Genomic DNA, 11,271 nt, shown 5'->3' on the forward strand with positions numbered 1-11,271 from the left:
TCTAGCATTTGTAAAACTGCATTTTTCCATCTCAAAAATATATCTAAATTACGGCCTATGCTCTCAATGTCAAATGCAGAAATGTTAATCCATGCATTTATGACCTCAAGGTTAGATTATTGTAATGCTTTATTGGGTGGTTGTTCTGCACGCTTAGTAAACAAACTACAGCTAGTCCAAAATGCAGCAGCAAGAGTTCTTGCTAGAACCAGGAAGTATGACCATATTAGCCCGGTCCTGTCAACACTGCACTTGCTCCCTATCAAACATCGTATAGATTTTAAAATATTGCTTATTACTTATAAAGCCCTGAATGGTTTAGCACCTCAGTATTTGAATGAGCTCCTTTTACATTATAATCCTCTACGTCCACTACGTTCTCAAAACTCAGGCAATATGATAATACCTAGAATATCAAAATCAACTGCGGGCGGAAGATCCTTTTCCTATTTGGCGCCTTAACTCTGGAATAACCTACCTAACATTGTTCGGGAGGCAGACACACTCTTGCAGTTTAAATCTAGATTAAAGACCCATCTCTTTAACCTGGCTTACACAACATACTAATATGCTTTTAATATCCAAATCTGTTAAAGGATTTTTAGGCTGCATTAATTAGGTAAACCGGAACCGGGAACACTTCCCATAACACCCTATGTACTTGCTACATCATTAGAAGAATGGCATCTACGCTAATATTTGTCTGTTTCTCTCTTATTCCGAGGTCACCGTAGCCACCAGAACCTATACCATCTAAGCTCCTAAAAGAGGTGCTTCCAGAAGTCATAGATCCTCTTCTGACTATTATTAATTCCTCATTGTCATTAGGATATGTCCCCAAAACCTTCAAACTGGCTGTTATTAAGCCTCTCATCAAAAAACCACAACTTGACCCCAAAGAACTAGTTAATTATAGACCAATCAGATCCGGTCTGTATCCAGATCAGAGGGTCACTGCAGTCACCTGGATCCAGTACGTATCCAGACCAGATGGTGGATCAGCACCTAGAAAGGACCTCTACTGACCTGAAAGACAGCGGAGACCAGGACAACTAGAGCCCCAGATACAGATCCCCTGTAAAGACCTTGTCTCAGAGGACCACCAGGACAAGACCACAGGAAGCAGATGATTCTTCTGCACAATCTGACTTTGCTGCAGCCTGGAATTGAACTACTGGTTTCGTCTGGTCAGAGGAGAACTGGCCCCCCAACTGAGCCTGGTTTCTCCCAAGGTTTTTTTTCTCCATTCTGTCACCGATGGAGTTCCGGTTCCTTGCCGCGTCGCCTCTGGCTTGCTTAGTTGGGGTCACTTCATCTACAGGGATATCGTTGACTTGATTGCAAATAAATGCACAGACACTATTTAATCGAACAGAGATGACATCACTGAATTCAATGATGAACTGCCTTTAACTTTCATTTTTCATTATTGACACACTGTTTTCCTAATGAATGTTGTTCAGTTGCTTTGACGCAATGTATTTTGTTGAAAGTGCTATATAAATAAAGGTGACTTGACTTGACTTGACTTAGCCCCCATAAATTTGTACACACTTAAATAAAGCAACATTATTTCCAGTCAGAGGTCACGACCACTACTATAGATATAAGTCGACCAACATTACTTTCCCTGATAGTAGTTTTGGTATGGTCATGCCATGGTTTCCCATGTACACTTAGCTAGAGTAATATTACAATAAAATGAGGTTAGGCTCACCCTATTTAGGTTGGTCGAACAACATCCATACAGTTAGTGTGCCCTATGCTCCATCTCAACTGAATTTTAGTCCATTACTAACCTGACACAGGAAATGCGGTAACAAGGATACAGCGTAATCTACTAGAGTCAATAATTAGAGAGAAAAGCTATCAAAAACAGAAAAGAATCAAATGTAACAATTTATCATCAGTGTTACGATGAGAGTCAGAGACATTCGGATCCAATTGCAGATCTTTATTAACAGAAAGGTCAGGAAGGCAGTAATCAGGAACAGCGTCAGGATTGTCAGGGAAATCCAGAATCGAAAACAGAAACAAGCAGAAGTCGGGGCAGGTGGCAGACAATCAAAAGGCAGTAACACTATCCAAAATCAGACACAAGAAGAACAAACACAGGAAAACCGCTCAGAAATGCTAGACGGGGCTAAACAACACTTATCCAAGACTGAGAGTGATTGTGCTGCTTATATGTGTGTGTGAATGAGGTGCAGGTGTGGCAAGAAAATTGGCTGATGAATGAGGTGCAGGTGTGGCAAGGTGATTTTTGATGAAGGTACTAGTGTCCAAGTGATTATATGGTGACATCTGGTGGTTGATGGAAACAAAAATGAAAGAGTCCTGAGTGGAGTGCCCTCTATTGGAGTTTATGGGCACTCCAGCTAAAGATTGTGACAATCAGTCAGCTAAATATGTATTATGCCAATTACATAGGCAATTTAGAGATATCAATATCAATACAAGACATCAAATTCTCAAAGATGAATCTAAGAGTGAAAGGTGCATACCTGACTTTTAGCAAAATATACAGTATGAAGTGTGTGAATACACTTCATACCGTGGGCTTAGTCTGGTTACAGAAGGCCCTGATCCTTTTGCTGCAATCCTATAAATACCTCAGACCAAGACAAACATCTCCCAAGATGAAGACAGGAACTAACAATTGGAATTTGCATTAACTCAGGTCCCAAGCCTGGGTGGTTTTACAACTCAATGGGAACAGAAGGTAATTTACATGGAGGACCCTGAGAGGGAGCACTCCCATTACATTAATCAAAATATATCTTATCTCTTAGGATCTGTATTATCTTTTACTCTACTTTGTAAGGTTGAGACCATTGTACCAGTTGCACTGAGACATTTCAAATGATACCAGACATGAGTGTTGACATTTTCATGTAATCATTTTGAGCAGATTGAGCAGAAGGAAGCATGGGTGAAGGGATTTAAAATGAAACAAATGGCCAGAAGGGAAGGAGGTCTCCTGCACCTATATATATATATATATATATATATATATATATATATTAGGGATGTAACGATACGCGTATTCGTATTGAACCGTTCGGTACGAGGCTTTCGGTTCGGTACGCGGTGCGCATTATGGACCGAACGGTTCGTTGGACTAATTAATTATATTTGGAAAAGAAAAAAAATTGTGAAATATAATGATATGCGTTCAACAAGGTAACCCAATAACCCAAACGACGTAACAGGCAACGCCCCTGACACCCCCGAAGAAGAAAAAAACACCAACTTATATGTTTATGTTAGGCTACTCAGTCAGGCGCTCGCTCACTCAGTAATACGCGCTGAAGGCTCGTTGCAAAATGGCCAATGCGTTTAACAGACCAGAAATAGAAGATCCTCCAATAACCAAAAAACAACGATATGTCACATCTAGGGTACACCAGCGGGAATACAAAAAAAAACAAAAAACACACACCAGCGGGATTACTTGAAACATGTCAACTCATTTACGCCGACATCACCTTAGTGTGTCAGTATCTGGGAAAAGACGAAAAAAAAGGCGAAAAATACACGCAACAAACCATCCCCGCGGCATTTAGACGGACATTTCCAACGGATTCAAACCGGGCAAAAGACATCACCTAGGCGATTTGGTAGCCTACATTTACGTTATAGCCGCGGATATGAGACCTTACTATTTACCATTCATTCTATCATCACCATTATAGCTTACAGGGAATCCAAAGTGCATTCAAACACCAGACCTGTTGGTTATTGGAGGATCTTCTATTTCTGGTCTGTTAAACGCATTAGCCAATTTGCAACGAGTCTTCAGCGCGTACTGAGTGAGCGAGCGCCTTACTCTGTAGTGGAAAACATAGGTTTTAAGAACATGCTTAATGTAATTGAGCCCCGTTACAATATTCCTTCACGAGCCCATTTCAGACAGACCGTAATTCCTGCTTTGTTCCAAAAGACATAAGCCCTATAGAGAACCAATTGAGTAAAAACACACTCAATATAAAGAGTTATAGAGTTCCATATAAAAAGTTACATCTTTGTATTTGTTCATAACTACTACAATAATATAACATTTTCATTTTTTTTATAAGGAGCTGTTTTTGTTTTATATAGTATGCTGCTAAGAAAACACCATAGAAGATGGGTAAAGAATAGCTCCATCATTGTTCAATGTAAAAAAAAAAAAAAAAAAAAAAAAAAAAAAAAAAAAAACATACTTTGTTAGTTTTAATAAATGAAAAAATGTTTCTTTTTAAAAATCAAGGAAATTTATCTGCCAATTTTTTCTTTTTGCTGTATCTAAAACGTACCAAACCGTACCGAACCGAACCGTGACACCAGTGTATCGTATCGAACCGAAGCGTGAATTTTGTGAACCGTTACACCCCTAATATATATATATATATATATATATATATATATAGGTGCATCTCAATAAATTAGAATGTTGTGGAAAAGTTCATTTATTTCAGTAATTCAACTTAAATTGTGAAACTCGTTAATTCAAATCAATTCAATGATTTTGGCTCACATTTAACAAAAACCCACCAATTCACTATCTCAATAAATTACATTACTTTATAAGACCAATAAAAATGCACCTTAAGTGACACATGATCCAAATATTATCACATCATTAGAGACACATGATCCAAATATTATCACGTCATTAGTCACGCGAGTACCCATCACGACAAAACAAAAATCACTACACAGGTATATAAATATCATGCAGGAAAATATCTGCATGTTCAATAATTCGGAAATAAACAAACAAACAATCATGGGTGTAGCCTACACATGAAAATTATTTTTAAAAAGCATATATTTAAAAAAGAATATCATTAATTTCATGAATATCGAGGACTTTTCTCAGGGTTAATCCATTTGACCTAATCAATATGTGCCTATTCATAATATATGTGATATACCACAAATTCTTCTATAGCACGCAACTGTTTATGAACATTTATAAAACTACTTGTACCTTCACTGCTTAAGTCAGGTAAAGTTCAACCAAAAATGGAATTTGTGTCATCATGTCATCTTCAAGTTGCAAACCTATAAGTTTCTTTCTTCTGTTGAGCAAAAATATGATAGTTTGCTGAATGTTGGTAAACAAACCAATAAATGCATTAAATGCATTAAATGCATTATCTTCTTTCAGATATAATTTTTTTTATAAAGATGTAATATTTTCTTAATTCTATTTATTTTAATGTATTTATTTTCAATAACCTGTTGGGGCATCTTAATGGCTAAACTTTATTCTGCTTTATGTTCAACCATTTTAAGACTAATAATATAAGAGATTATAAGATAGATGCAGCCTTTTGGGGGGTTTGCATCAAATGTTCTTTGACTTTTATGCATCATAAATTTGTTTATGAATAAAGATTGATCTGTTTAAAGCAGTTATTTTGAGTAAAGATGCCAAATGCTCTCCTCCTATTCAAATTTGACACTGAAGGGGTGAACATATTTGCCCACCGGCAACTATAGCTGCCACACATTCAAATAAGATTTACAAAAAAAAAAAAAACACCTGGGGAAGAAAAATGCTGATCATATTCACACTATTAGCATGACTATGCATGAAACCATTCAGAAACATTTGGGCACAAATGGTTTAAAGAACATGCTAAGTAAAAAATACTTTTTCTTTTTTAAAAAACAATGCTACAGTCAGTTATTCTACTTTGAAAATGTGCATTCCAGAATGTTGATCTCTGTTTTGGTCTGTGTAACAGGCCAAATAAGAACTGGCAAAGTACATTCAAAGAGATGTAAATATGTAGTCAACTAATGTGAATTCCAACATTTGCACAGTTTAAACTCACATTTCATCCCCGCTCCCAACCCCTTTGTGTGATTGTGAGCCTATGCTTTTCAAGACAGAAAAGCTAATAAAACTAGAAAAATGCAGCATTTTTCTGGGAGAATTTTAATGATTGGTTGTCGTGGTATTCCAGACGGTATTCAGCCCTTCAAAATTATCAACATACAGCCCACCAAAGACTGCTTGTAATGCAAAAATTACATCAGAGCCGGGGCATGAAACAGCATGGAAAGTGGTGCTAAGTTTCTGTGAACGAGTTTTGGGTACATGTGCGTGCACTGAAGAGAGAGCATGAGAAAGATGTAGCTTTTTATTAAAAAGTAATCGCATAGAAAATTTGAATTTGTCATTTATATCCTGTTTGTCATATTTATTTGCTTCATCAGTGTCTTTCTGATTATTTTGCTGAGGTAGGCTGCAAAAGTTTTTGAAATAACTGTAAAATTATTAAAGAACCAAAATGCATGCATACATGCTTAAATTTTTATCATCTTGACTATCTTTTCACTGATGGTAGGACCAGAAGTAATTACAGGAACAATATCTTTTCATCACTGTGTTGCTCATTTTGCAAGAAAAACACAATCTACCTGTAAGTGAAACCCAGTGTCTCTGCCCACCTTCAAACTATATTTATACAGTTTTTTTAGTCAGTGAGAGCTCACTGATTGTCTTCATGATGACCATCCATTATAGGATTTTTAGGCTGCATTAATTAGGTAAACCGGAACCGGAAACACTTCCCATAACACCCTATGTACTTGCTACATCATTAGAAGAATGGCATCTACGCAAATATTTGTCTGTTTCTCTCTTATTCCGAGGTCACCGTAGCCACCAGATCCAGTCTGTTTTCAGATCAGAGGGTCACTACAGTCACTCGGATCCAGTATGTATCCAGACCAGATGGTGGATCAGCACCTAGAAAGGACCTTTATTGCCCTGAAAGACAGCGGAGACCAGGACAACTAGAGCCCCAGATGCAGATCCCCTGTAAAGACCTTGTCTCAGATGACCACCAGGACAAGACCACAGGAAACAGATGATTCTTCTGCACAATCTGACTTTGCTGCAGCCTGGAATTGAACTACTGGTTTCATCTGGTCAGAGGAGAACTGGCCCCCCAACTGAGCCTGGTTTCTCCCAAGGTTTTTTTCTCCATTCTGTCACCGATGGAGTTTCGGTTCCTTGCCGCTGTCGCCTCTGGCTTGCTTAGTTGGGGTCACTTCATCTACAGCGATATCGTTGACTTGATTGCAAATAAATGCACAGACACTATTTAACTGAACAGAGATGACATCACTGAATTCAATGATGAACTGCCTTTAACTGTCATTTTGCATTATTGACACACTGTTTTCCTAATGAATGTTGTTCAGTTGCTTTGACGCAATGTATTTTGTTTAAAGCGCTATATAAATAAAGGTGACTTGACTTGACTTGACCATCATCTCTCTGCTCCTGCTGGCCTCTCTGCTGCGCCACCTGATCCTCACTGGTGAGACTATAGTTATATCTCTCTCTCAGCTTGTGTGAATGTGGGTATAGTGAAGGGCACAGAAGCAAAACCCCACTCCAGACCTTACATGGTTTCTATTCAATCGAATGAGATACATGTCTGTGGTGGATTCCTCATTTCTGATGGGTTTGTGTTGACTGCTGAACATTGCAGGAACACATGAGGGGTTTTTGTCTAGTTACAATCATTTTGACTGGTATGGTAACTGCAGTGCATTGTATGATAAAACTGAGCATCATGACTTTCTCTTCCAACAGATATGAGACTGACGATTGTGGTTGGTGCTCATGTCTTAAGGGAAATTAAGTATTCAGATCATATCGGAGTGAAGTCCTACATCCAACATCCAAGCAATATGGCAAATCTTTCTTGGAATGACATCATGCTTTTGAAGGTAACAGTCTGTGATACATTTAGTTGTTCTCAACTTCACAAATGGCAGTATAATCCACTGCAGTACAGTCTTATAAAATATAATAAAATTAAATATGTTTGTTAATAATGGTTGTTTTGAATTATAGTAACAGGAAAAAGTCAGCATTAACAACAATGTGGAATGGATTTCATTACCAAAGAATGGAGAAGATGTTGATGCAAACACTCTCTGTAGTGTTGCGGGCTGGGGAAGACTGAAGACTGAAGGCCCAAAGAGCGAACGTCTAATGGAGGCAAACGTGCATTTAATTAATAAAACAGAATGCAGTGTCAGTGTCATTGATTGGATGGCTGCAGCATGTGATCAGTTTATATAATACTATTGTTAATCCTCATATTGCTGCTATCAAGTTTCTCCTTAAAGGAAAACTCCACCGTTTTTCCATATTCCACTATGTTTTTCCCTCAACTTAGTCGCGTTGATACGTACCTTTCTCATCTCAGAGCTTGCACTTAACAACTGTAGCGCGCGGTGCCACTTTGCTAGTGTTTAGCTTAGTACTATTCATTCCTTGGGATCCAAACAGGGATGAATTTAGTATGAACACTTCCATGTTTGCCCTATTTAAAGATGTTTACATGAGTAGTTACACAAGTATGGTGACACTCAATAAAACGTGGTGATTTTCTAAGCGGATAAAAAGATAACTATAATGTAAGCACTTCGCAGCACTTCGACCTCGGCACAGTAATATCATCACTCCTTAAAACTCCTCACGTTGATTGTATTGACGGAAGTTAGAGGGAGAGGGGGAGTGTTCAGGAGTGATAATATCACTGTGCCGAGGTCGAAATGATGTGAAGTGCTCTTCAGCCATACGTTATAATAATCATTTGAATCCGCTTAGAAAATTGGAATGAATGGTGCACGCTCTGAGATGGGAGAGGTAAGTATCAACTCGTCTAAGTTGAGGGAAGAATATAGTGGAATATGGAAAGACGATGGCGTTTTCCTTTAACCTTTTGGTTGAGTATAAAAATAAGAATTAGTTGCACTCTTTTAATTGACGCTTCTGACATTCCATCACCATTTCCCCTCAAATGCTGAAATGATTGTTGAAACAATGCACAGTATATCCATGGCTGTCCAAAGCACATGGATATGAGACACACGATCGGGGGTCAGTAAGCCAATTTCACAAGAATGGGAAATTATGTCACCACTGGTAATGTTAGTTCCATTACAGGTATGCTGTTTTTACATTAGTATGGTCTTAGTATGATCTTTTCTCAAATATCACTTCTTACCTTTTCTTTTTTTGACTGTTTTACAAGTTGCTGTTTGTTTTGTCCTAGAATGTATTTGTTTTTGTCATATTTCTCTCTCCCTCTCGCTTCCTGTACTTGTAAGTAATAGGCAATTGCCTCCATCTGTCACCACTGACTGGTTGTTAACTCTGATCAGAGGATAAGAGGGAACAGCAGAAATTATAACAATTAAAGAAATTTTCCCCACTGAACAGTGTGATTGTGTCACTTCCTCCCCTAGAAGGGTTCATTTGTTGTTCATGAACTATACTTTGTTGGCTGGGTTCTCTTTAGTGAGATTGTGTTAGTCCTCCTGCCACCTCTGCAAGAATATAGCCTATCCTGTTTTCGGTTTGTACAGTACAGTTAATGCATGTTCTTTACGTGATTTGTATTGCTAATTTGGGATGGAGTTATTGGTGGGACTGGACTTTCTGGACTTGTTTTCTCCTGTTTATGTTAGAGAGGGAGTTAGTATATTTTGTTGTATTTTTCTTTTCTTTTGGTAGCTAGTTAGTTTCCCTTTTTATCAGGTAGATAGGTAACGTTTGTTGTTTTGGCGTGAGCTCCCTCTCTCAGACTTTGAACCCTCCTGTTGTAAATTAAAGTTATATTATTTTTGATTTAAAGGGATAGTTCACTTTCAGATTAAATTTGTTTGTTTTATCTTACCTCAAGGGCATCCAAGATGTAGGTGTCTTTGTTTCCGCAGTAGTTTCCATTTTGATATTTTTAGGTCAAACCGTTCTTGTCTGTGACTCATATAATGCATGTCTATGGTCACCACTTCAAAGAGCATGCACAGAGAAGTCCAAATTAAACAATTCCCCATTGTAAGTACACATTGATGACCTAAGACAAGAAACGAGCGGTTTGTGTGAGAAAACGAACAGTATTTATATAGTTTTTACCCCAACCATGTCCAAGTGATCTGAGGGCGCACACACTTCCTGGTGTGTGACGTGTGCGCGCATTCTGGCTTAGTCTGTGCAAGCGCAGAAAGCAACGGAAGTGATCTCTCGCGCGTGTACGTCACACATTGTTTACACAGATTTCGGAAGTGTTACCTTTTACTGTTAAGATCTAAACATATTTAGACGTACAGGAAATCACAATGGAGGACAATTTCAATATAACAACAGACAACATTGAATTTTTTTCACAACCATATTTATTTGAACCAGAAGACACAGATCAAGAACTCAGAGCGACGGAGGAAGCATCCACTGCAGCAGCACGTCTTCAAGCTTCAAAGAGACAGAGATCTCTTCAAAATTGGGGGTGTTTTAGCAGCAAGTGTTGTGAGATGCCAACAGAAGTGGAGAGCATATGTTGTCATGAATGGAACATAGCAATGCCACAACTACAAGACGACGATGAGGACATTGAAAGTATCGCATCACACACCTGCCTGACTGAAGATCCTGAGTTTTCTCCGCTGTTGAGCCGCAGCGTTTTGCACATTGTGTTTAGTTTGCCACGTATAAACTGGAGGCGACGTCCAAGGCCAGGGGGACCCAATGGCTCGCTGTCAATAGAGTGAGTAATGTGTTGTATTTTTATTATTATCACAACGATGATAGGCTGCATTATAAACCAATTAATTAATTACAACTACTGCATTATATTTCAGACAGTGCAGATCGGTGGTGTATCGTTGTTACGTTCGTGACCCAGTAAAACACAGGGAGAGAGAGATCCAAGAGCAGGTATGTTTATTAGGGTAATCCAAAACGTAATCCAAACAAGCTGAGGTAAAAACCAGAAATAAACAAACACGGAAGGGACAGGAAGGGAACAGGAACTCGGAAAGCGAGGAACACGGGAGACGAGAAGACTGGGTATGGCAGGAAACATAAAGACACGTAAGGCAAGGACTCCATACAGACAACAGGAAAAGACTGGTAAATATAGGGAGGCTAATGACTATTAAATGAAGGCACCTGGTGCAATTAACAGGAGTGCAATTACTGTGATGAAGGGACAAGGCTAGTGGGAATTGTAGTGCCTACGGTGAGGTGCCTAAGGGGAAGTGAGCCCACTAGTGGACACCCAGGGAAACAAAGATCAGGCAGCGTGACAATCGTGTGGTAAACAGTAAACAATGAGTGACGTACACGCGCGAGAGTTCACTACCGGTGCTTTCTGCGCTTGCGCAGACTAAGCCAGAGCGTGCACACATCACACACCAGGAAGCACGAGTGCCCTCAGATCACTTGGATGTGGTTGTGTATAAGAGGTA

General features: G+C 38.8%; 1 protein-coding gene across 1 annotated transcript; it reads left to right on the forward strand.

Moving 5' to 3' along the window:
* Positions 1-7,267: 7,267 nt before the first annotated feature.
* On the forward strand, positions 7,268-8,113 carry LOC132131067 (duodenase-1-like; the record flags this gene model as incomplete). The annotated part of the gene is made up of 4 exons (XM_059542990.1): positions 7,268-7,323; positions 7,359-7,505; positions 7,602-7,746; positions 7,874-8,113. Coding segments are annotated over 4 exons (573 nt in total), but the record flags the coding sequence as incomplete, so codon positions are not given.
* Positions 8,114-11,271: the final 3,158 nt, after the last annotated feature.

This window comes from Carassius carassius, chromosome 48 (assembly GCF_963082965.1).
Source record: "Carassius carassius chromosome 48, fCarCar2.1, whole genome shotgun sequence".
Lineage (NCBI taxonomy): Eukaryota > Metazoa > Chordata > Actinopteri > Cypriniformes > Cyprinidae > Carassius > Carassius carassius.